Genomic DNA, 27,428 nt, shown 5'->3' on the forward strand with positions numbered 1-27,428 from the left:
ATATTTGGGGATATTTAATTGAATTAATCAATCAACGATACTATTGATCAGCATTACCGAACGTAGACGTTCCACTAGAAACAAACATTGATGTATTGTTCTAATTTATTACTGTGAAGCTGCTTTGATACAACCTGTGTTGTGAAAAGCGCTATATAAATAAACTTGACTTGACTTGACTTGACTAACTTGTAGTAATACTATAGTCTTAGCGGTTTATGCAACCGGCCCCATGTGATTAGTTAGTGTCTCAATCTCTCACACCATGAGCTTAAAAGCGCAAATCTCTTTTCATTATTGAAGAGCCAACAGCTTTTCTAGATTTTATATATAACAAAGTTCCATAAAATACAAGTCTTGAATCTTACATGTGTAAAACGTTTTGTTTGTGCGGAATTCTGTTTTTTTTTTATTTAAATGACCCTTCAGCGAGCCCTAACGAGGACTTTTACGCTGAAAAGTAGCCAAGGAGGCCGCCATTTTGAAAACGGCCCCTCACACACTACGTCGCTTCACACAGCTGAATATATTAAGCCTCCAAATAACCGGTATTTATATTCGTGAAGCGTCCGTCCGTGCATCCTCATAAAGAAAACAAGCACGACCCGCACCTGTGTCATAAAACAACAAGTTAAAAGAAATGTAACCTCAGACAACAAGAAGTGCGCGTTTTTATTCTGATGAGGATATTATTGAACGCGCTTGTAGAGTTTATTTATTCCACGGTGGATTTGGAAAAGGATTTATTCTATTTGGGATCTTGTCATTGGAGCAAAAGAGTCAACAAAGACAACAGAGTCCTCAAATCCGTTCGGATTGACAGGTAACGGGAGACATTATTTCCATTGCGTTATTGTGAATCATGTGCGAATATTTGGCGCAGTGATTCTGATCGTCATTCATTCACACGCGCGACTTTGACGCGACGCGTTACATGACATTGTGTCTAGTGTTTGTTACAGTATGTGTCTTTATTTATCTATCGATTCGACAAAGCTGCACACAAAACAACTATATATTGTGTAACGCACATTCCCCACCAGCCTTCGCTCATGCCGGACGACAATTTCTCTTTTGTTTTAGGCTATAGCGTTTCTCTCTGTGTGAACAATGTATTTAATTCCGTGAATCGGTCAGAAACGCCCTACTTTAACATGCGGTTTGATCATGATATTATTAAAAACATCAATGACTGCGTCTATGTAACGTTATAGGTTATTTGATCACGTTCCTTCATTAAACGTCGTTTAAGCATTTAAAACAGCTCTTTATATTCAGATAATGTTGGTTATTACAATTTAATTCATCGTAATTTATTGGGGCGATTTATTTATACAGCATCAATAAAAGCAAAGCAGTGATAGGATAAATATGCAATAAGTGTTGGAAATGCTAATTAAATAATGTGAGTGAACATTCAGGACTTAACTGAACATACAGAGAGATCTGGATATATAGGCTATGAATATGAGCTGCAACACCTGCACCTGAAAATGTGAAATTAAATATTCACAATTTTTAACTTAATTCATTGTTTCTTTAATACCTATTAACAGTGAAATTAAAATCTGTATTTAATGTATATAAAGTTACATTTAAACTGCATGTTTTTAACATGAACTTTATGTTATGAAGTTCAAAGGGCTATTTATTTGTCATTATATTTGTCAACTGGTAAAGTCTTTATTATAAATACTTTTTTAGACACTTAATTGCACTCCTAATCGTCCATAGTTTGCTTCACAGTGCTATAGGCCTATATTAATTATTTCTTATAATATTTTTGACCATTTTTATTTATTTTTTTACTTTATGGTCTGTTCTAGAGGTTTGAACACGAATGTCATCTTTATTTCTGATGGCGTTGCATTTTATTTATTTATTTATTCTATTATTATTTTTTTAAAGTATATTATTTTGTTAGATTTTAACTGCATGTTTTTAACATGAACTTTATTAAATAAAAATACAAAAACAATGTTACATATTTATTGTCATTTATATTTGGCAGTTTGTAAAGTGTTTATTATATTTAAATTGTTATTAGGGTTAGGGTCTACTAAATTGCACTCATCTATAGTTTGTTTTACAGTGCTATAGCCTATATTTATTAATTTTTACAATTTCATAAACAGTTTTTGGCTGGATATGGTCTAGTTTAGAGGTTTGATGATTGTCATCTTTATTTCTGATGGTGCTGCATTTAATGTTTTTTTTTTAATTATATTTATTTGTTTGTTTGAAGTTCTGTGGACACAGGGATCATTATTTTATTATTTCTGTATCTCCAGTCAGGGTTTCCCTTTTATTGTCATGGATTTGTATGTGGTGTGATAAAGTATCAAGTAATAATGTTTTGCTGTGAATGCAAGCAGGCGTTTTGTCACAGTCAGTAGTTGATATGAATAAGCCGTCCGTGTCTCGACTGTTTCCTTCCGTCACTGCTGCATCTGAGGCCGGCTTCACCTCAGGGTACTTGGCTTATCAGTTAAAACCTCAGCTGCTAATTGATACGTTTTGGGTTCAAATCCTAGACGGGATTGTTGAAAACTGTTGTTGAGTCTTTAATTGCCCACTGAAGTCTTGCACATTTGCTTTTCAGTTTTGCTTTGATTTGTGGTTCCAAAAGATTTATTTAATTGCCTGAAAGAAATAGAGAAAAATAACTGTGACAGTTGAGGGACATTAGCGTGTAGAATGCACTGGTTTACATCGACAGCCCTACTGACATGTTTTGGGGTGTTTGGATAATGTGATTACAGGGTTTAATTCTCTCTCTCTCTCTCTCTCTCTCTCTCTCTCTCTCTCTCTCTCTCTCTCTCTCTCTCTCTCTCTCTCTCTCTCTCTCTCTCTCTCTCTCTCTCTCTCTCTCTCACACACACACACACACAGGTGTACGTTTAGACACAGGTTATGCAGGTGTCATGTTCAATCAGCTTCAGTTTTGTTCTACACAGCGTCGAGTTGAAGGCAGACTGTAAACGAGAGCTTGTGATCTGACTGGTCTGGTCAAGTTTGTGAGATTGAACCCCTTTTTAAAAGAAGCTTTTGTCACTTCTTCTTGAGTCCCTCCATCTTTCTCTGACTCCGGTTTGAACATAAACATTGACATTTCCAGTGCATGTGTGTGTGAGGTAAAAGGACATGAGCTGTTGAAGCTCCGCCCCCTGTGCCGGGAGCAGCAGCTCATTTGCATTTAAATGGACAGACTCAAAAAGGGTGTGTTTTTGCTCACCCGCAAAAAGTAACAACTTTAACATGCTATAAAATATTATGCAGCTATACTAAAATAGCCCCACATCATCACATAGCCTTCACCACACCTAGAGATTGGCATGGTTTTATTTCAGTTAGCCTAATAGCTAGTTTGATTTGCATTGAGAGATGATCTTATGGAAAGTACTCCATGCCAATCTCTAGGTATGGTGAAGGCTATGTGATGATGTGGGGCTATTTTAATTCCAGAGGCCAAGGGAACTTTATCAGGATGCATAGTTTCCTGACTCCATGAAGTAACTGGCCTTTAAAAATAAAAATCTGCCTGCCTCTATGGGAATTTAACATAGGGGTGTCCAGACTTATGCACCCTGCATTTTAAGGAAGAACATTTATTTATTTATGATACATTATTCATTCACAAAGAAAATTGATGATTTTTTTATTCCTCTTTTTAGTCAACTTTAGCATGGGTGTCTAAACTTATGCATAGCACTGTATGTATATATATATTATTATATAATATTTTCATTGATTTCTTGCTGAAGGAAACAGCAGCTCTCAGGTAAAATGACATTAGACACTCGAGTCTATCATTCTATCAAGGGGCAGATCGGACATTGTATGCCTGAGTTACAACAGCTTCCTCTTTCATGGTGAAACATCAGAATTTGTCAGGCCGCCACGGACACACCCTTCAGCGAAGACTCAAGATCTTCACAATTTACCACCGCTAAGGCCTTAAGATGAGACTCACCAAATTTGAAGAGGATCAGACCAAAACTGTAAGAGGACATCTGGAAATGGCAAAAACTGCACAAAATCTGAGAGGAAGTTCAAAATAGCTGACTTCTCTTTTATCCTCTATCATAAATAAGTTTGTCGTCTCAGAGTGTAAGATGAAACTTGTGCAATTATTTGCAATTGTCATTGTGCATCAGTGTTTTTATGGGATATCCCAAAATTTGCATTAAAATAGTTCACTGGTGGCCAGAAGGAAAGTTTGAATATCATGCAAAAAAAATGTATGCATATTTTTAGAATTATTGTGCATCATGGCGTTTCCATCCAGCGTGTTTTTATGGGATATCCCAAAATTTGCAGAAACATAGTTGTATGGAAACATGGCATGTATTTCACTGGTGGCCAGAAGGAAAGTTTGAATATGATTTAGTGATCAGCAGCGAGAGATTCACTCTGATGTGTCTAACGAGGAGCCGGAGGAAGAGTGTGTGTTGTGTGAGCGTCTCGTCTCTCAGCATCTGCTCATAATAACAGTTGACCCTGTATCATTAATAACTTATCCAGCAGATCTGTGTTTACCTGCTTCTCAGAGGCTTATCCAAAGTAATACGATGAGTGCTACGTTAGATCAGCATGCACGTCATGTATCTGTGTGCCATCATGTTAGGTTGATCTGAGGGGTTTTAGTACACGGTGTTCTGGGAGGTTACCCAAGCATTGGGTAACTGAGTCAAGTTAAAGGAGTGCATCCCTGATATTATAGTCTGTAGATATGGCTCAGGATCTTATAAGGTGACTCGCAAATCACTTTAGTCTTGGACATTTTGATTTGAGGCTTTGTGCATAAATGTCCAAACGTTCTGGCAAGGACTAAACCCAAATATCGTCAGAGTTCAGATATGTCACTATCCTCCTCTGGGTCGGTGTTTTTGCTGCGTCTGAGATGGCAGAGGGTCTGTTCGCGTGAGATAAGTGTGTTCGGTCACATGATCTTGGCAGTCGTGGCGTGTGAGTGTGTGTGTGTCAGACGCAACAGCTGAAAGCTCACTGCTGTGTCATGCTGAATGCATGTTGTTTACGGCAGCGGTTCTCAACCGTGTGTCGTGACCCAAAAACAGACGTCTGATCTGATAGAGGAAAACAGCGCTTCGTGCAAATAATTAGTTAAATAAAAACACATGCAAATCACTCAAATTTGATATGCTGTGCAAAATGAAGCCATGCTTCCCATTGATTTATTATTTTGGCTTTTGCTGTTGGTCATTTTATTCATTTTGCATATATTACTACTCCTGTTTATGGTAAAACATGTTTGTTTCAGATGGAAATGGTGTCCATTTTTGTTATCAATGTTTTTTAGAATTAGTCAACTGATGTTGTTTTTACATTTTAGACTACTTTGATCCAAAGTGACTTTGATTGCATTGAAGTTATGCATTTTATCAGTTCATGCATTATAGGAATCGATCCCAGCTAAGTGAATGCTCTCCGGTTTGAGCTACTGAAAAGCCAAGATATAATTGTCTCATTACCATATAGCCTACATTAAAGGGGTCATGACATCAGAAATCAAATTTGCCTTGATCTTTTGACATATAAGAGGTCTTTGCATCATTCAAACATCCTTTAAGTTTCATAGCTTAACATTCAGAACTGGCTTTTCTTGTAGATCAAACTGTAGAGCGATGGCGCTTGCAACGCCAAGGTCATGGGTTCGATTCCCAGGGTAAGCAAGTACTGATAAGAATGTAAATGTGTACCTTGCAATGCAATGTAAGTCGGTTTGTATTTTTACCGAGCACCGTTACACCCCTAGTTTCTACGCCATGCTGTACCTCTAGAGCTTCTCTTCAATTCAGTCTGGCCTTGTGTGTGAAGACAGCACTGACTTCGTGTCAGAAATATAGAGATCAGCAGATCTGGATGAGGAACTGCAAGCCTCCTCAGGGTATTCCTCTCGCTTCACACTTCTAGACGGTCCGCTGAGGTCACGGCCATCAAGACCAATATTCAACTTGATGTCTGTCCACACGCCTCGGATAAATGACCAGCCGTGAACCGCTTCGGGATATCGATAATCCAATAAAATGCAGACGCTATCAAGTTTTGGCGGCTCGTTAAGAAAATGTTTCCTGCTTGCAGAAAGAAGACGTACTTTAATGCACTGAGAGAATTAAAACGTTTAAAGTTCAAACTCGATTACTTCAATGCATCAGCACTAGAGCCAAGAGATGTTTTAGGTTTCATACCGGGCATGTGAGGCTGTGATAACTCGATTGAACATGTTTTTAACAAGCACAGTTGTGCAGGACATTACTGAACAGATGAAATTATCTCTATATTGAACACAACAGTCTGGCTCTGTAAGTAAAATCCTTTCTTTTTTTTCATAGATACATTTATTTTTAGCAATAATGCATTAATCTTTCTTGTAGGGATGCATGATTCATTTAAACAAAACCAAACTTGTGATATGGCTTAGTGTGATTATCTAATTGCGAAGGCTGCGATTGAATTAAATAGCATATGCGCTGCATGTTTCAGATTGAAGCGCATCACGGTGTTCATTTACACGTGATCGGTGACGTTTGCGGTGTCTCAGAGTGGCTCGGGTCACAGTAAACGCTGCTCCTGCATCTGGGAATGAAACATGCCAACAAGATACAAGACCAACAGAAAAAAAGAACTGGCATCTTATTATCCGGACATTGCAGTAATTTTGCTGACATTTGTTAACCATAAAACACAATACGCAATAAAGTTCAAATTTCAAAAATACAGGTAAAACAACTGTAAAAAAATATTTATATAGTAGATTGTGCCCTATTTTTACAGATTTTTAAGTGCTGTCTTAAACTGGTAGCCAAGGTAAAGGTACCTTTGGTAGCCCGAGTGTAGCCTAAACCATAGTAGCAGATTGTAAATACCAAGATAGAGTTTTGTCTCACTCTATGGCTGTGAAATACTTTTAATACAGGGAACTACACTAACCTTTTCCACTGGTGGCACTTGCGCTACTAACTTTTTCAGTTACTGGCGCAAAACATGATTTGGTCGCACAAATTATTTAAAGTAAGCCGCTCTGGATAATAATGAACAATAATGAAACTATTACATACAGATGTGCTTTTTATTTTACTTGCCATCTTTTAAACCACATGCCTTCTTGTTTTCTTTAACATTGGTTGGGAATGGGATAGATTTTCTGCTAAATGGATTTCAACAAGCTATGGGCACAGATGGGCAGACTCCTGAACTCTTAAGTAGTGATGCACCGATGTGAAAATTGTGGTCGATACCGATAATAACCGATATTAATATTGCTGTTATGGCATAAAACAGTAAAAAAAATAAATAAAAAAATAACAGGAACATTGTGTACAATTAAGATAGGCTACTTAATTTATTATTCCAATTAGGGTTGGGCGATATGGCAAAAATATCGTTTCACGATTTTATCACGATTATTTTTTATGTTGGTTTTACTATTTTGTGACTGAGCATTACAGCCAAACTAATGTCCATATTTTAAAAACAAAGCCTTAGGTAACAAAACATATATTAAAAAATGGCAGACAGGGGCAAAGATAAAAATATTTGTCATTATTTTCTTTGTTATTAAATATTAAGATCAAAGATACACATTACACATACACAACTTAATATACAAATTAAATAAACAGTGTTTTATGTTTTCAGCTTCAGTAGGTGTATTTAACAGTAGCATTGAAGAAAGTAATTAAATTAACAAATATGAAAATAAAACAAAATAGACTTCACTGTATAAATTATACGTTGATAAATTTTATTAACGTTAAATAGTTCTCCTAAAAATTCAAATTGTCATAATTTACTCTCTCAAGATGTTTTAAACTCGAATAAGTTTCTTTCTTCTGTTGAAAATAAAAGATATTCGGAAGAATGTGGGTAACCAAACAGTTGATGTACTCCTGTGACTTTTCTCCTATGGAAGTCAATGGGGACCAGCTACTGGATAGACACATTCTTCAAAATATTAATATTAGAAAAATATTAGAAGGAAATTAATACAGGTTTGGAACAACATTAGAGTGCGTTAATGATGAGATATTTTTTTATTTTTGGGTGAACTATCCCTTTAAGGACAAGCGGCAGCGTGTTTACTATTGCTATTGTCTCTTTAAGAGTTGCGCGCAAAGCGTCTAATATACACGCATTTGACAAGCAGATTTACTAATTTTTCTCAAGTTTTCTTTCACTTTAGACATAACCGACTTTGTTTATGTAAACCTTGTGTGTATTTAACAGTATAAGCACAATACGACTCGAAAGATAACTTAGTCCAGTATCCAGGCACTGGTAGACAGGCTTTTAGTGCATGTGAGCTTCACATGTACGCGCTGAGGAACGCACACGTTAGAACACGTTAAAATATAAAACGTTAAATACTAAATGTAAACTATAGCCCGTCAATTTTCATTTTACAATTATCTTCTCTATCTGTGTGCGCGCGTCCGTGTTTGTGAGAGAGAGAGAGAGAGAGAGAGAGAGAGAGAGAGAGCCGCTCGCGCAGCACCATAGACGTGCAGCACTGATACAGGCTACGTTTTAATCTAAGTAACGGTCGTGGGGCTGAAGTTTTGAATGCGCAGAGCACGTTATAAAACGTAGGCCTGTTCTTAAAATACACATTTCTGTTTTAATAAATGCTCATAGTAAATCATAGCATATTGCCTAAAACAGGTACAAAAATAATCAGTGATACATTTGCGACCCATTCAAAATTAGGGTCGCAATGGCATTTCAAAAGGTCGCATATGCGACCATTTTGGTCGCAGTGTAGTTCCCTGTTTTAATAACATAATAACATGAATAAGATCACTTACAGCTTACACCTTCAACATTTCTCACATTATCAGAGTTTATTTCGCTATAGTTTAGAAAATGGTAATAATAATGACAAACTCAGAGTTATCAAATCAGTTGATATTTGACTGGTTTTGTCCGTCCTTCTGTTAGACTGTCTCACAGATGAATTATGTTGAATATCTGTCAGCTGTTAAATTTAACTACACAATTAGATAATACCAGTTTAGCCCAACCAATCACCAAGCAATGCTTCATTTTGTTCAGTCTGAGGTGTAAAAAGTTTGCATAGCAATTAAAGAAAAAACACTTCAGCAAAACATGATCAAGTAATTTTTGGTCCCAAATTTGTATAAATTGTACTAGTAGTCACTGTATGAGGAATTTTTGTGTATAATATGTCATAGTTTACTTTATTTTGCTCTTCTCACTTACATAAATGAACTATAGTGTCCTGAACACACTAGTAAACAGATACTCTCACCTAAAGGATTATTAGGAACACCATACTAATACTGTGTTTGACCCCCTTTCGCCTTCAGAACTGCCTTAATTCTACGTGGCATTGATTCAACAAGGTGCTGAAAGCATTCTTTAGAAATGTTGGCCCATATTGATAGGATGGCATCTTGCAGTTGATGGAGATTTGTGGGATGCACATCCAGGGCACGAAGCTCCCATTCCACCACATCCCAAAGATGCTCTATTGGGTTGAGATCTGGTGACTGTGGGGGCCATTTTAGTACAGTGAACTCATTGTCATGTTCAAGAAACCAATTTGAAATGATTCAAGCTTTGTGACATGGTGCATTATCCTGCTGGAAGTAGCCATCAGAGGATGGGTACATGGTGGTCATCAAGGGATGGACATGGTCAGAAACAATGCTCAGGTAGGCCGTGGCATTTAAACGATGCCCAATTGGCACTAAGGGGCCAAGAAAACATCCCCCACACCATTACACCACCACCACCAGCCTGCACAGTGGTAACAAGGCATGATGGATCCATGTTCTCACGCCAAATTCTGACTCTACCATCTGAATGTCTCAACAGAAATCGAGACTCATCAGACCAGGCAACATTTTTCCAGTCTTCAACTGTCCAATTTTGGTGAGCTCGTGCAAATTGTAGCCTCTTTTTCCTATTTGTAGTGGAGATGAGTGGTACCCGGTGGGGTCTTCTGCTGTTGTAGCCCATCCGCCTCAAGGTTGTGCGTGTTGTGGCTTCACAAATGCTTTTCTGCATACCTCGGTTGTAACGAGTGGTTATTTCAGTCAAAGTTGCTCTTCTATCAGCTTGAATCAGTCGGCCCATTCTCCTCTGACCTCTAACATCAACAAGGCATTTTCGCCCACAGGACTGCCGCATACTGGATGTCTTTCCCTTTTCACACCATTCTTTGTAAACCCTAGAAATGGTTGATTTTGCAGATTGTGAAATACTCAGACCGGCCCGTCTGGTACCAACAACCATGCCACGCTCAAAATTGCTTAAATCACCCTTCTTTCCCATTCTGACATTCAATTTGGAGTTCAGGAGATTGTCTTGACCAGGACCACACCCCTAAATGCATTGAAGCAACTGCCATGTGATTGGTTGATTAGATAATTGCATTAATGAGAAATTGAACAGGTGTTCCTAATAATCCTTTAGGTGAGTGTATATCTGGTATTCATGACATGTTGGTGTTTTTGCTCATACAGCACTCAGAACTTCTGTACAATATTTTTTAGTGTAATGTGTTTTTCACTCACTCTCCACACTATCTGAACTGTGGTCGAACACAACTATATTAAACCGGTCTGATATCTGTGTGAATACATATCTGTCTCTCATCTTGAGTGAGTTTGGTTGGATGATTATTTTGGTTATTTTATCAGACTTTGGCACAAATATAACCAGCAGCGAGCCGTCCAGAGTCTTATTAACTCAGTGATGTTCAATCATACATGGTCTCATGGGCTTTTATTGAATTGAAGGAACATCATCTCAGTTTGATGAAGCCACTGGTACTGATGGCTCTTTAATTATCTCATCGGTCTGGACTGTGTTTCTCAAAAGCAGAAGACTGGCACTGATGAATCTTCATGATCTACTGAGGGTTATGGTGTGTTTGAGAAACACAGCCCTGGTTTCTCATTTTGTTCCTGGTCTTCAGATTCTTCTGTGGAAATCTGTGCATTCCTCTTTCTTTTTGATTGTCCTCTCAATCTCAACACACACACACACACACACACACACACACAGACTCACACAGACTCTTTGGTCCAGTTGATGTTTTCCCCGGATGACCTCAAAGGGAGTTTTTCCTTTCATTTAGCAGATGCTAATGAACAACTTATGAAATAGGAAACATGTGGATGTTAATGGTTATTTTTCTATGTTCTTTTGTTATAGTTTAATACGGTTAATGTAATTGTATTGTACATTATTTAGACCACAGATGCTGCTGCTAACTTTCTCATTAAATTATTTATTTTCCTCCTCCTCCTTTTCCTTTCCGTTTCTTTTATCTTTTCCTTCTTCTCCTCCTCTTTCCCTTTGTTTTGTTATAATTATATTTCCTCTTCATGGACATGGTCAGAAATTGAACTTCGATTGAATTTGTGCTCATAAGATGTACCAAAAACTTTCAGTGTTAGTGTTCAGTTATTCACAACCCTGATTGAACTTCATAGAAGATGTTGAGAGCGATATTAATAATATATGACATTAAAACACGATTAAAATGTAACCTGATCTTAAAATGTATTAATAATTTGTTATACTCCACATTTATATCACTCCTTTTTTTTTTTACCAAGAAAACTTTTGAAACTCCTTTTTCCTTCCCCTTTTTTATGTGTGAACTGGGGATGCAGGAAAATTCAATGCATTATTGATTTTAACAGTCAATTCTAATTACCACAATAAAACCCCATCATGCATTAGTTTCTGACCTAATTTCAGTGGTAAAAATCTGGACACAGACTCTCATTTCACCCCATTTTACTTATTTTTTCCACCTTCTCTCTGTTTCCCCTTGTTTTTGATGCTAAAGTAGGAGAAAATAGAAACATCGTTTTGCTTTTTTACAAGTGTAAGTAGGTTAGTGGGTTCAGCGTAAATAAATAAACATACAAAGAGTATGAATAAAGAAATGCAGCCGGACTCGGACTCTTCCTTAAGGGAACGCCTTACACTGATGTTGGCTTTATATTTAATGGCTTTCTCTTACACACTCAAGTCAGACCCTGTGAAATCAAAGCAGACCCTCGGGTGTGTTTCTGATCAGACTTCTAAAGCCCTATTCGGACGAGATTAACTTTATAAGGGTAGATGGAGTCATGTCATTTTACCACAGGACGTCTGTAATATTAATGGCCAGTTCGCACGGGATACGATATCTCAGTAAAACTAGCAGAAGTGGGAGAGTAACTCGATTTGCGCATCGCCGTCACTCCTGTCGTCAGTGTGTTACGTTGCTTCCTGATATCATGTGCGCAAACACATATAACCTATATTCATATATATAAAACAGTTATGTCCGGTCGAACGATGTATTAATTAACTTCAGATTGGATTCTGTTGGTAATAGACACTTATCTAACGCTAAAAGATGTTTCGTGCCTCTAACAAGTGCGTTCGATCTTCTCTCTGATCTGAATGGTGTGTGTGAAACACTTGAGTTTTGCCACAGACTCGTCCCAGCGTCTAGAACGCAACTGATGCTTTTTCAAGCGTCTCCATACTTGAAAAACCACGGAAAACTACTTTTAAACAGGAAATGACTAAATATTTAGGTATATATTTACAGCGTCTATTCGCACGGGATAAGTATTACCTGAGGTCATTTTTCCAGACCTTTTTACAGAAGGCAAAAGTCGCCGTAATCTTTACTGACATTAGCCCTATTCAGGCGGGACTAGTTTAATATGGAGTTAAAGTAATAATTATCAGAGCTTCTCTGTGATTTTAGTCCTGTCCGAATGTGCATCTCAGTGATGTCAGTAAAGATTACGGCGACTTTTAGCTTCAGTAAAAAGGTCCGGAAAAATGACCTCAGGTAATACGAATAGACGCTGTAAATATATACCTAAATATTTAGTCATTTCCTGTTTAAAAGTAGTTTTCCGTGGTTTTTCAAGTATGGAGACGCTTGAAAAAGCATCAGTTGTGTTCTAGACGCTGGGACGAGTCTGTGGCAAAACTCAAGTGTTTCACACACACCATTCAGATCAGAAAGAAGATCGAACGCACTTGTTAGAGGCACGAAACATCTTTTAGCGTTAGATAAGTGCCTATTACCAACATATACAATCTGAATTTACATCCGAACGAACCTAACTGTTTTATATATACAAAGGTTATATATAAGTGTTTGCGCACATGATGATGGTCAGGAAGCAACTTATTACTCAGATGATGACAGGGAGGGTGCACAAATCGAGTTACTCTCCCACTTCTTCTAGTTTTACTGAGATATCTTATCCCGGGCGAACTGGCCATTAATATCACAGACGTCCTGTGGTAAAATTACATTACCCCACCTCTCCATGTTAAACTAGTCCCGTCCGGATAGGGCTTAAGCTTAAGACTGTTACCAAAAGCATCATCTTGTCAGGTTATTAACAGGATAAAGATCCGCTGATCTCATGATTCCCTATGAAGGCCTGATCTGGTTTAACCTGGAAACAAACGCTTTCAGTTCACAGCCCGTTTTCAGCATTCTGTGTTTTTCTGGTGGTTTTCTCCAGAGGAATCGTCATCGTTGACTCATCCAATCCCTTCTGACTTTCTATTCTCCAGCTAAACACAACAGGAGAAAATCTGAAGATGGTTTGAAGCTTTTAAGAAGCTTGAAACACTTCATTCCCATCGTCATAGCCGGAAAAGGCCTCCTTTTGTGCTCGGAGGAAGAATGAAAGTATTTATTTTTGAGTGAACTATTATTGTCAATCAACTTTGATCCAAACCAGCCAGCTCAGAGGTGAATCGATGTATTACAGCAACCGAACAAGCTGATCGAGTGAGTCTAGCCTCTGCCTGCAAAACTCCAAACATCCCTCTTCCGGTTGCCATGGTAACAGTGGTAACATCTCTCATTGGTTGTTCTTGCTCTTACATTTTTAATTCAACTTTTTTTTATATATAAAAAAAAGGTGGATTTAAGAGCAAGATTCTTTTTATCAGAATTACATGGTTTTACATTTGGTTCTGTTAGCGGTTCTAATACAAGATAACACAACTTTATATTCAGATAGAGACACATCTCTAGATCTCTTTATTGAATGCAACGACAAACACCAGTGTATTGTGATTTAGTTATTTGTAATTGAATTAGTCTAATGACTCTGTGAATCATTTGGTGATGATGTTAATGAATTAACATCTACTCACTCACTGATCATTATTAATTTCGGTCACGTCTTCTCGATCTGAGAATTGTTGCTCTAATTAATTACTGACTGATTTATGAAACCACGACGTGTTGTTAAAGATAAGCATTTAAGACCCTCACCGTACACCTGTCTTGATATGTTATCAATACCTAAATATCCATTTTGATTTTAAATTCTGTTGAACTGCGTTACATTGCATATGGATTATGAATTGTGATTTTTCATCATTTTGCTTTGAATTAATTAATGTACAGTAAATTATTGCACTGTCATCCGGATTGAGAGAAGCTTTAGTTTCAGGCACAGTTTTGTGTTTAGATTGATGAATGGAGGATATTAATAACCACATGTGTTACTGTAATGAGCCTTTTCGTTTTTCCTGGAGCATCTCAGGGCATTATCGGACCGCTTTGACTCTGTTACTACACTAGCGGTGTTAAATCATTCGATTTTCATTTTGCTTTGCCTCTCATGCAGTACTTTCTCTCTCTCTCTCTCTCTCTCTCTGTCATTATTTTGTGGGATTCTGAGTGAAAGCACCTGCTGCTTCATCTCTGCGCGCTCTACATGATGAGGTCTTCATAATCCTGCATCAGGGATGCACCAAATATGATTTTTCATGGCTGAATCAATTTTTTTTTTAGCGTCTTATTTTACTATGTCCTTATTACACACACTGTAACTGTAATTGACATCTACATTTTTCAATTGGCCCAAGTGAAATTCTGTAAATTATAAAATTATATTTACAGAATTTCACTTGGGCCAATTGAAAAATTTAGATGTGACCAGTCAATAGAATTTTTTTAGTTGGGGAAGTTAGAATTTTTTTTACAGTGCATGTTATACTGTAGTAATAACTATAAATTATGCATAATTACGTGCAACTAATTATTAATGCATAGTACTTAAATGCATAATTACACTGTAACACAGAAACCTTAAATACAGTGTAATTTTTTTTTTTTTTTTACAAGAAAATGGGCAGATTCCGATATATATACTGGTTGCCAAATAATAATAATAATTATTTGTACTATTATTATTATTATTATTATTATTATTATTATTATTTAAAAAAATAAGAAAATTTGTTTATTTGCTCTGTGACAGGTCAAATCTGCCTTAAACAAAAAATATCTGTAGCTATTTGAAATATGATTGGAATCACTAAAAAAAAAAAAAAAATTTTTTTATTTTTTTTATTATAATTGTGTGTTTCAGATATGGCTTTTAATGGTGAGACTTTTGTTTTTGTAATCAGGCTCTTTAAAAAATTATATAAAAATTTGGATTTAGATTTATTGACCAATATATCGGTTATCGGCTTTATCGATATCGGTTATTGGCTATATATAAATAAAGAGCTATCAGTTTCATCCAGAATGTTCATATCAGTGCATCCCTAATCGCAGCCGTGACCGGCTGTGCCTGTACGGTGTTTTCTCTCCTGTCGCATCTCTGCTCTCCTCTCTGTGTCCATCTTCAGCGTGTCCCGTCTCTGTCCTGTGTTGACGTCTTGTTTACAGACTTAGCAATATTTCCACACAAATGACATTTTGGGAAATGATTGCAATGCAGTGAGTCCAGGACCGAGACTGACCAAAAGAAAACAAAAAACGTCCAGACATCAATCAGATTCTGGTTAATGGCTGGTCGACCGGTGCTTCTCTAATATTGCGGTTGCATGTGTTTATGATGCTGTCTATGTAGGCAACACACTGTGTGTGTGTGTGTGTGTGTGTGTGTGTGTGTGTGTGTGTGTGTGTGTGTTGAGGCCAGTGTAGCAGAACAATCTACCGCAGTGCGCTTCAGCCCGACCTCACCTTCTTATCCCCCCCCCCTCTCTCTCTCTCTCTCTCTCTCTCTCTCTCTCTCTCTCTCTCTCTCTCTCTCTCTCTCTCTCTCTCTCTCTCTCTCTCTCTCTCTCTCTCTCTCTCTCTCTCTCTCTCTCTCTCTCTCTCTCTCTCTCTCTCTATCTCTATCTCTATCTCTCACTCTCTCTCTCTCTCTCCTGAATCTCAGCTGGCATCTTTAGCCCATTATCCGGTCGTGTGCTGCGTGTTTCGGACAGATCCAGGGGTTGATATTGTGTCTTCAGCCCTGATTCTGGTGCCGATCGTGTTGTGTTTCACACACAGAAGAGCCACAGAACTGAAGACGGGGGTTTTCAGGATTAGTGCTCATGTATTATCTGTGTTTCTCCTCTAAAACTGCTTCTGTGACGTGCTGAAGGGTCAGTTTAAAGGGTTAGTTCACCTAAACATGTTCACGAAAGTCTGACGGGGTTGGAACAACATAAGAGTAATTACTAACAGAATTAGAATTTTTGGGAGAACTAACCCTTTGAATTCAGCTTCGCCCTTTTGGCTCCATATTCTCGTCATAATGCCACAAGTCCACTTTGCAGCACACTTAAAGTAATAGTTCACCCGTAATTAGTGAATGTTGTAATTTACTTAATTTTTTTTTATTAATGTACTTCCAAACCCACAATGACTTTTAAGCACATTAGGCACAAAAGGGGAGTTTTGACCAGTCTCCAGGCCAGAACTGTTTCAACAAAACGTTCTCGTCTAGTGCAGTTTAAAATGATGAAATCATCTATCAGCACGAATGATCAACCCAAGTTTAAATGAGCAGATAGTACTGAGGCAAGCCTGTGAAATTACATATGATCAGTCTCATATTTTGAATGAAAAATGTAGGCTTTTGCCTTCTGGGAGACAATCTAGAATTTCATTTAGCCGGAGATCATGTTTGATTTGCCGATTGCTGCAGTTGTTTGAGCAGTGGGTGTGTTGTCGTTCATCAATCTCAGTCATTGATATTGCATTGAATACATGTGGTCGAACCTACAACCTCGGATCACTAGCACTTGGACAACCATCTCCTTTCAGTCAGAAAGCTCCCACACACCCCACACAAGCGTCTGTCACCGGTACGCCACGAACACTCGACTCCCCTGTGCTTACACGAGTCAGTTTTAGATGTAGCTGAGATGATCGTCCTGTTGTAGTGCTGTGGATCTGTGTGGGCTGTAGAGATTTCCCATGGTTCCTGCCAAGGTGTTTGTCAGTGCGTGAGAGCAGGTGACGCTGGGAGCGCTGGGATGAGTGGATGAGCAGGGGAGTGCTGGGATGCTGGGATGAGTGTGAGCGCTGGGACACTGGAATGAGTGTGAGCGCTGGGACACTGGGATGAGTGTGTGAGATCAGGTGATGCTGGGATGAGTGTGTGAGATCTGGTGATGCTGGGATGAGTGTGTGAGATCAGGTGATGCTGGGAGTGCTGGAATGAGTGTGTGAGATCAGGTGATGCTGGGAGTGCTGGAATGAGTGTGTGAGATCAGGTGATGCTGGGAGTGCTGGGATGAGTGTGTGAGCGCTGGGACACTGGTATGAGTGTGTGAGATCAGGTGATGCTGGGATGAGTGTGTGAGCGCTGGGACGCTGGGAGTGCTGGGATGGATGTGTGAGATCAGGTGGTGCTGGGATGAGTGTGTGAGTGCTGGGATGAGTGTGTGAGCGCTGGGATGCTGGGAGTGCTGGAATGAGTGTGTGAGATCAGGTGATGCTGGGAGCGCTGGGATGAGTGTGTGAGCGCTGGGATGCTGGGAGCGCTGGGATGAGTGTGTGAGCGCTGGGACACTGGTATGAGTGTGTGAGATCAGGTGATGCTGGGATGAATGTGAGCGCTGGGATGAGTGTGAGCGCTGGGAGTGCTGGGATGAGTGTGAGCGCATGGATGAGTGTGTGAGATCTGGGATGCTGGGAGCGCTGGGATGAGTGTGTGAGATCAGGTGATGCTGGGAGCGCTGGGATGAGTGTGTGAGCGCTGGGACACTGGTATGAGTGTGTGAGATCAGGTGATGCTGGGATGAGTGTGAGCGCTGGGATGAGTGTGTGAGCGCTGGGATGCTGGGAGCGCTGGGATGAGTGTGTGAGATCAGGTGATGCTGGGAGCGCTGGGATGAGTGTGTGAGCGCTGGGACACTGGTATGAGTGTGTGAGATCAGGTGATGCTGGGATGAATGTGAGCGCTGGGACGCTGGGAGTGCTGGGATGAGTGTGAGCGCTGGGACGCTGAGATGAGTGTGTGAGAGCAGGGGAGCGCTGGGATGTGTGTGAGCGCTGGGACGCTGGGATGAGTGTGAGCGCTGGGATGCTGGGATGAGTGTGAACGCTGGGATTAGTGTGTGAGATCAGGTGATGCTGGGAGTGCTGGGATGAGTGTGTGAGTGCTGGGAGTGCTGGGATGAGTGTGTGAGATCAGGTGATGCTGGGAGTGCTGGGATGAGTGTGTGAGATAAGGTGATGCTGGGAGTGCTGGGATGAGTGTGTGAGCGCTGGGATGCTGGGAGTGCTGGGATGAGTGTGTGAGATCAGGTGATGCTGGGAGTGCTGGGATGAGTGTGTGAGCGCAGGGGAGCGCTGGGATGAGTGTGTGAGCTCTGGGATGCTGGGATGAGTGTGTGAGATCAGGTGATGCTGGGAGTGTTGGAATGAGTGTGTGGACGCTGGGATGAGTGTGTGAGAGCAGGAGAGCGCTGGGAGTGCTGGGATGAGTGTGTGAGCGCAGGGGAGCGCTGGGAGTGCTGGGATGAGTGTGTGAGAGCAGGAGAGCGCAGGGGAGTGCTGGGATGAGTGTGTGAGCGCAGGGGAGTGCTGGGATGAGTGTGTGAGCGCAGGGGAGCGCTGGGATGCTGGGATGAGTGGGATGATTCAGACGGAGGAGAGCAGTTGGATGCTCTTCAAACGGGTGTCTAGTGTTCCATTACGTCAGAACACTATTATATAATCTCCAGTATGAGGCTTTAATATCCTTGCTGTCTCAGTGCTGATGATGGCAGACTTGAATACTGTAAATACTGAGGAAAATGTTGGAGAAAGAAACCGTTTTATTGTCATTTGTACACGGTTCTCACAGTTTTTGCACAATAATGATAATAAAAAAAAAATATATATATATATGTGTATATAATTTTTTTTTTTTTATAATAATAATAATAAATAGTAGTAGTAGTGGTAGTCAAACAATATTGTTTTTTTTTTTCTTTTTGGCCAATAACGATGTCTTAGAGAGCAGAGGGGCTAATACACAGTGGAAAAAAAAAAAAAATTATGTATTTGTATTTTATATAAAAAAAATATATGTATGTGTGTGTACACTTAAATAACAAGTATAACATGCTCTTCCCATCACAATTAGAAATGCTCCAACTCTGGAATGTTATAAGAAATTTAAGACTTATTTATTTAAGGTATTCTTTTATTAACTTGTATATATTTACTGTTGTTGCATGTTTGTTACTGTATACTTTACTGATGTAGCGCTTTTTATATATTTACTGATTATAAATAGGCTAATTCATTGTAACATTTAGACAAACTTGATTAAGAAAATAAATCCATAAATTAAACAGATGTAGGCTTTAGCAACTTTAATTCTGTAATCATGCTTCTTAGCTATAATCCTATTATAGCATTTAATAACAAAACAAAAAAATTAAAAACATGCGCTCAGGTGCTGGCGTTCTCAGCGCTGTCAAAATAAAAGGTGCTTCTGACGGCCAAAAAGAAAAACTCTGTCGATAAAGATGCCAAATATCGGCTGATCTATCGGTTGACCAATTATTATTTATTTTATAAATATATAATTTTTTCCTAGTCATACCTAACTCTGAATGTTTGGTCTTTGTGTGGTTATAATGAGTGTAAATTGATCTTGTCTGGCTCTTCTTGTCCTCAGGTTCTTCATCAGGATGTTGCAGTGATTGTAGTGAAACATCTGATCGTGACGATGGGGATTTTTGGGAACCTGGCCTGTACGGGTCAGACCAACTGTTACGGCAACTCTTCCAAAGACTTCTGCTTCTCGGCCCGGATCCGCAGCACTGTTCTGCAGGGGCTTCCCTTCGGAGGCGTTCCCACGGTCCTCGCGCTCGACTTTATGTGCTTCCTGGTGAGTGACTGCCGTGGAAAAATGTATGTAACCTTGATGTCTCTGAGCTCTGCCTGTAGAATAAGACAAGAATATTTTAACATTAGCTGTAAAATATCTAAACCAAATTAGTGAATTAAAAGGTTTAAACATTATTAAACATTAAATAAATAGTGGAATCTCAGTATATTATCCACTAATGGTGTTTTTTTGGATGAATCACACAAACCTGTGAAGAGAATTTCCCAGTAGGGCTTGCGACAGTCGGGTAGTCGACTATTTTAAACACTAGTCAAAGCTTTCAGAAGACACTGAGTATTCAAACGCTCAATAACCATAACGACACGCTTGTTTTTCTTATCGCAATCCAGCGAGCCATGACTACAACCAAAGAGAGTATGGCAGGAGGACGATAAAAGCTTGAATTTTATTATGAACTATTTTGAACTGGTTGAGTTAAGATCTAAATGATGTGAGGACAGACCCATTGTTTTTACTGTTGAAGACTTGTGAAATGTAATATAAAGAGGCTAATGTTGTATAAGAACGCTTGGCTAACTATTAAAATAAATGTTTATGCATATATTGATTGACGTCAAAGTTAAGGTCCATTATTTTAATGTTTTTACGGTATGTGTAAGAGACACAGTTGTTGCATTCATTGGGCTGTCAATTAATAAACACTTGTTGTTGACATTAACTTTTTTTTTCTTTTGAAATGGTTACATAAACCAAGTAGTCGAGTAACTCGGCCGGATATTGTTTTGATAAGTAACTGATTAGAAGAAATCAGTAGTAGTGCAACCCCTATTTATCATATTTTACTAAAAAAAAAAAAAAAATCAAAAGATAGCAATAAAAATATATATTTTGGCTTTAAAAAATAATGCCTTTTTTAAGGACCTATAAGATATTTAGCATTGTGACATTTTCATGACAATTGAAATAGTGTTGTCATGATACCAGTGAGTGAGTCCAATTGGTAACCCAAAGGTTCCTGGTTCAATTTCAGTACTTTTTTCACTTCACTTTCACTTCAAAATCACAGTAGTCGGTATCAATACCAATTTCAGAATGTTGAACTTTCCATGGATAGCCAAGTTCAATGGATTGACCCGCTTTTCTGGTTGTCTGGTCAGAGTTATAGTCACATAATCACTTCGGATGGAAAAAATCAAGTGACCTTGCATTTTAAACGTACACGAGCAGACAGAGCTACACAACAACAGTTGTTTTACCCACAACTCTGTCAGCTCGACTAACTCTCAGCGCCATGGCTGCCCTCTTAACCTACATTTCTGCTGATGACTTCAGCTGCGAGCTACACATCAATGTAAACTGCAAGCTGTAGTTCTGCTTCTCTTCTCAGGTCAATAAACGAGATTGAAAGCTCTAAACTGCTTCAGAAGCAAATTTTATCCTCAAATGTATTAATTGCATTGTTCCTGTTTTTCAGTGTGGAAACTAGCGATTTTTATATTACAGTATTGAAAATTTCATGTCACAATATTGATTCATTTTGACTTCTCTCTTACTCGTAGTTTGGCTGATCATTTGCTTCTCTCTCCATCTCAGGTTCTTCTTTTTGTCTTCTCCATTTTGCGGAAAGTGGCGTGGGATTACGGCCGTCTGGCCCTGGTGACGGATGCTGACAGGTAAGGACATGTCATTGTCAAACTTGTTTGATTGATGGGTGTTATTTGGATGTCAAATTGAATGATTTCCCAGATGTATCTCGTGTGATTTCTTCAATTCTCCTGTATATTCTCTGTGTGTGGTGTAAAAGAACATGTATGCTTGTGCATTTCCTGGAAAAGTGCAAGAAAAAGAAGGCAAGGGTAAAAAAGAGAGCATTTCATCCTTGCATCATCTGAATCCCATGTACACAGCCTGGAAAATTATAGGGATTTAGCAGCTGCGGATGAAGGGGTTTTGCCCATTTCAGAATCGCTGTTTCAAGCTATCAACTGAAATGACCAGCAATGGACATGATATCATCCAATCAATAAAATCCTCTCTCAGAGTATCTCCAGAAGTGGCCAATAGTGGACGAGAACCTGGTGTTTAAGTAGAATTACTGTTAAGAGAGCAGATTCAACCTCACTTTCTGTTAACCACGGGTCTTAGGAGCACATTCGAGTCAAACGGAGAAGACCACCTCTGGTTACTGATTTAAAAAAAAGTCTTGGTGTCTCACGGGATGAGATATGGAGATATGGACCCAAGCCCACTGCTCTTTCCATTATAGCCAAATTAATGACAAACACAGCGTTACAAGAGGCAAGCTCCAATTACATCCAACGTTAGCCTTCATCAGAGTCTAAATAGTTGGCAAAAGTAGAGAAAATGTCAACAGAACAATTGTCATCCAAAGCTGGACTTCTTGATTTAAAGTTGAAGATTCATCAGGATTTCCTAGTTATAGTGCCTCCGTTGACGGAATTGGATGAAAATTGGTGCGTGTCCTCAAATTGTCCTGATGTTCATATGTACCAAGTTTCATTGAGTTTGATCATTGCATTTGGAAGTTACGTTCATTAGTAGAAATAGGCTATGGCCAAATGTTTATTTGGCTTGTGAGTGCAGGATGGATTTATTAATAAAAATCCCCTAAATGATCTTCTTTCTGGAGTGTCTCTTGATGATGCTACCCTTATTATTCAGGTTCTGCCTCTCAGAGATGGTCTTCCTCCATCTGTGTCTTCCTCACAGCTTGAATATAATGCACCCAAAAACTTTTTAAGAAACGTTTCCTTGGCAGGGTTAGGAAGTGAATTAAAGGCTGCTCACACACACACACACACACACACACACACACACACACACACACCATCTGCTTCATAACAGTGTGTTTCATCGCAGCAGATTTGCTTTATTTTTTTTATGCACATCACTGCTGTGGTTTCTATTTTCACTCTGCTCTTCCTTCTTTCCACTTTTCTTTGATTAGTTTCTTCCCTCGCTGGTGCAGAATGGAGCCAGAAATATTCCCTCGTATCATTTTCCATTGAATCGATCATGTATTATTTGCCTCTTATTATTGTTACTGGAAATTGATTTGTCTTTTTTTTTAACTTGGTTACATAATTACCACATATATATTTCATTTAAAGCTTGTAAGACCTGCAGTTTAATCTGGTTACCAGAAAGTACCATTAAATACATTAATATTCTGAAGGGTTTGAAGGCTGTTGTAATGATTGTTTTCTTGTTAAAAGCCTAATTGATTGTGCTCCCATGATGCCTTGCTTCTTCCTGTGATAGAGTGGGCAGAGGAAATGGCATTGAGCTTCCTTTTAGAGTCTCACAGTTGATTATTAGACATTTTGCATCTCCGGCTTCCCTCTTGCTCTTCCACAGCGTACATTTTGTCCATCCTCTCACTCAATCTCTAATTGACATCATTTATGGCCAAAGGCAATTTAAAAACCACAGTGACTTTTGCATATTGACAGTGTTTTTAGATTGAAGTGTTTGTGGAGCTGCTGACTGCACAGCGTCCGTCTGTAATTACAGCGACACACTCCAGAGTAAAGACCCGTCAGATTGCTGATTCTGTGTTTCTCACGTGGACTGTACATTAAACACGAGGCTCCAGTTTACGCTCTCGTGACTCTACGGTTCATAGTGAACAGATTCACATGTAAACACTTGAGCTGAAGTGAACGCACAGCTGTAATGTAGCCAACTTGTGGGCATTTAATGAATATCCTATATCCTATAAAGATCACAGAAACGTCGAGCATGTGCACAACGTTTTGGCATTGGTAGTTTATTTTAGATTTTACTTGCACATCAGTCATCTTTAAATAATATTGCGAGATGCTGCTATGTTCTCAGATATATCATGCGTCTCTATCACCTAACATCGCTCTGTTTCCACAGCTAAAGACGTGACAGCTGCAGTCCTCAGAGATTGTTTGATTTGAATGAGTTCAAGTTTATTTTTTTTCCCTTCCTCTTTTCTTTCCTTCCCAAGACAGAAGAGAAGATTCAACGGTCTGGAGGAGCGGGAGTAGTATGTTCAGTTATTGTTCCTATGCTTTACTCTGCTCACTGGTGAACTAACTGCTCACAACTAGTGTGTGTGTGTGTGTGTGTCATGGTTTGTTATAATGGAGGTTCCTCACCTTTGACCTTTTCTAATACACCACGGGTGACACAAGTCGCTTTAGAGATGTGCGTGTGTGTGTGTTCGGTTGCTGTACTGAGTGTTTTCTCTGATTGCACACCACATACTAATTTTCCTCTGGTGTGTGTGTGTGTTTGTGTGTGGTGTTTGACTCACTCATGTGAATTTGCTTTCCAAAGGCCTCTAACACATGAGTGTCAATAACCGCCTGTCCTTCGTGTCTCTCTTTGTGACGTCTGTTATGTGACTACAGTACGAGAAAGGAACGGAATAACTATGAGCCCGTACGCAGGTAATAGAGCTCTAGCGTGTCTCTCTGACCCGTTGTGACCCCAAAGAGTGGATCCAAACAAGACCCCTCAGTATTGTGAGTCTTCCCGCCCTTGTGAATGTGGCCAGTCAAGTATATCTTCTCATGTAGAGCTTTTCTTCAAAGTGGTGATCGTAGGTGGATGTGACCTCCTCAAACCTCCCTGCACCAACACAGAGCTGATCTCTTACAGTTTTAATCACTCTCATGATGTTCCAAACTAGGGATGAGTCTTTTAGAGTAAATGTTCTTTACTTCTTTAGTTTATTTTTCACAATTGGTGACTACTTGTCATCCAACAACTGATTATTATTATTATTATTATTATTATTTTTAAGTTGTAGCTTTAAATTATTTTATTTTTATTTTATTATTTTGTTTTATTTTATTTTACTTTTGTTTTTTACTTTATTGTATTTAATTTATTACAATGGGCGACTACTTGTCATCCAACAACTGATTAATTATGTTTTTTATTTTAAGTTGCAGCTTTAAATTATATATAATATAATATAATATAATATATATATATATATATATATATATATATATATATAATATAAAAATATATATAAATAAAATATATATTTTGTATTATATTATATTATATTATATTATATTATATTATATTATAAAAAAAAATATATATATATATATATATATATATATATATATATATATATATATATATATAATTTTTTTTTTTATATAAATTATATTATATATGTATACATTTAAAGGTTTTTTACTTTTTTTTTTTTTGTTAATTTCCCCAAAAGAACAAAAAAATCCATAAAAGCACCATTGAAGTAGTCCAGACTTGCAATATAACACAGAAACTAAAGGACTTTTTTTGTGTAAATTGATTTGAACATTCTGCTAAACATCTGCTTTTTTGCAGCACAGAAGAAACATAGTCATATGGGTTTGGTTTGGAATAACATAAGAGTGAATAAAAATGTTACATTTAAACAATTACAATTTTTGGGGGGGTTAGCTATTCCTTTGTATAGAATATGAATCATAGCGTTTCTAGTCCATTTATGGCATCAGCAGTTTTCAGTTTTTTGCCACACAAACACTGCTGTCTTATTGATTGACAGGTCATGATAAAAGAAAACGAGTGTCGGAATAGATCTTGGAGATTCAGTTCAGTGTATTACGAAAACGCCGTTTCTCAGTGCTAAGGTCTGGAAACGCTCAATTCATTTTTAAAATGTTAATTCTGTCTGGGTTACCTTTTTAAACCTCTGTTGATTTGAGACGCACTTGTTTCAGATAAGCCGGCGAGAGAAAGATCCCTGTGTCCCTCACGCACAGATCCATTTCTGCGGTTAGTCTAATGAGTCTGTCACAGAGGAACCACATTAATAAAGTCATGTGGCAATATCCTTTTTTTTCACGAACTGTGCCATTGTTCGGACAAAGAAAAAGAGGATCCGGCTCTGTAAACCTGCTGGTTTAACAATAACATCAGAGAACATGTCTTCATCAAGTACAGTTAGCATATTAAAGCTGTGATTAATATAGTTTACGATATGAACAATCAGACAGTTGAGATTTGCTAGTGTATATCGCTATGTGAGTGTACTGTGTGTTTTTATACGGTATGTAGAGCTGTGTGAATGATATTTTGACATTGTTAATGGAAATGAGGTTCACAGATCCCTCGGTTCAGATCCGGATGTTTTTTTAGCCGCCGAACACTCAAAATTGAGTTATACGATGCTGGAAAGACCGCGCACATCTTCCTGTCAGGATTGGTTAGATCTGTATTTGTTTTGCGGTGTGTTTTGGGAGTAGATTAGTCTTCATCTGACCTGTGGTTTAATATCTTTCAGCGTACGGAGGGAAATGTGCTTTACAGATTCATTCTCAGTTCTTCAATACTTAATATCCCATCAACCCTGAGATGAGACTGACCCATATTTGCCTGTGTGGACCTGAATGTTCAGACGTTCTGACTGTCTGATCGCTTCATTTCAGACCTTCAAAATAACCCCAAACATCCACTTTAACCCTTCAGAAGACCTGATTTCTGACATGTTTCTCACTTTATTCTTTCTCTTTTTCCTTCTGTTTTCTGTCTTGCTGTCTTTCTCTGTGCGTGTGTGTGTGTGTGTGTGTGTAGTGTGGCTTCAGCTCTACATTCTGAAACGCCGGACCGTTACGAACGTCTCACATCCGTCTCCAGCTCGGTGGATTTCGAACAGCGAGATAACGTAAGACACCTGTCAATCACTCCCTCTGGCCCCGCCCCCTGTCGCGGGTCACATGACTGTGTGTGATGATCGGCGTAAGAGTCTGTGACTGTTAAATAATTTAGGGTTGGCAGTAATCTCTGATTGTGTGTGTTTGTGTGTGTGAGTGAGTGTGTATGGTTTTGTCTTCAAGCTTAATGTGAAAGTGTTTTTTCTTCCTGCATTCATGAGGTCTAAATGTTTTTTTTTTGTAAGAAATTAATACTTTTATTCAAGAAGGACATATTAAATTGATCAAAAGTGACAGTAAAGACATTTTGCAAGTTACATAATATTTCTATTTCAAATAAATGCTGTTTATTTTCTTCAAAGAATCCCAAAAAAAAAAAAAAAAAAGTAAAGGATCACGGTTTCCACAAAGATATGACGCTGTTTTTTACCTTGATAATAAATGTTTCTTGAGCATCAAATCATCATATTAGAGTGATTTCTGAAGGATCATGTGACACTGAAGACTGGAGTAATGATGCTGAACATTCAGCTTTGATCACAGGAATAAATTACACTTTACTGTATATTCACATAGAAAATAGCTGATTTAAATTGAAACAATATTTAACTGTATTTTTGCATTTAACTGTGGACGTATATTCATG

At 38.5% G+C, this 27,428-nt stretch overlaps 1 protein-coding gene across 1 annotated transcript in view; it reads left to right on the forward strand.

Annotated features, from left to right (window-relative positions):
* Positions 1 to 514: 514 nt before the first annotated feature.
* tmem63bb (transmembrane protein 63Bb) overlaps positions 515 to 27,428 on the forward strand; it is a 61,412-nt gene continuing 34,498 nt past the window's right edge. Inside the window, 5 exon segments of the mRNA XM_081358147.1 lie at positions 515 to 823; positions 19,938 to 20,150; positions 21,705 to 21,784; positions 24,109 to 24,147; positions 26,703 to 26,793. Coding sequence (XP_081214273.1) covers positions 19,989 to 20,150; positions 21,705 to 21,784; positions 24,109 to 24,147; positions 26,703 to 26,793 — 372 coding nt within the window. The 5' untranslated portion in view covers positions 515 to 823; positions 19,938 to 19,988.

Source organism: Scardinius erythrophthalmus, assembly GCF_964197995.2.
Source record: "Scardinius erythrophthalmus genome assembly, chromosome: 25".
Classification (NCBI taxonomy): domain Eukaryota; kingdom Metazoa; phylum Chordata; class Actinopteri; order Cypriniformes; family Leuciscidae; genus Scardinius; species Scardinius erythrophthalmus.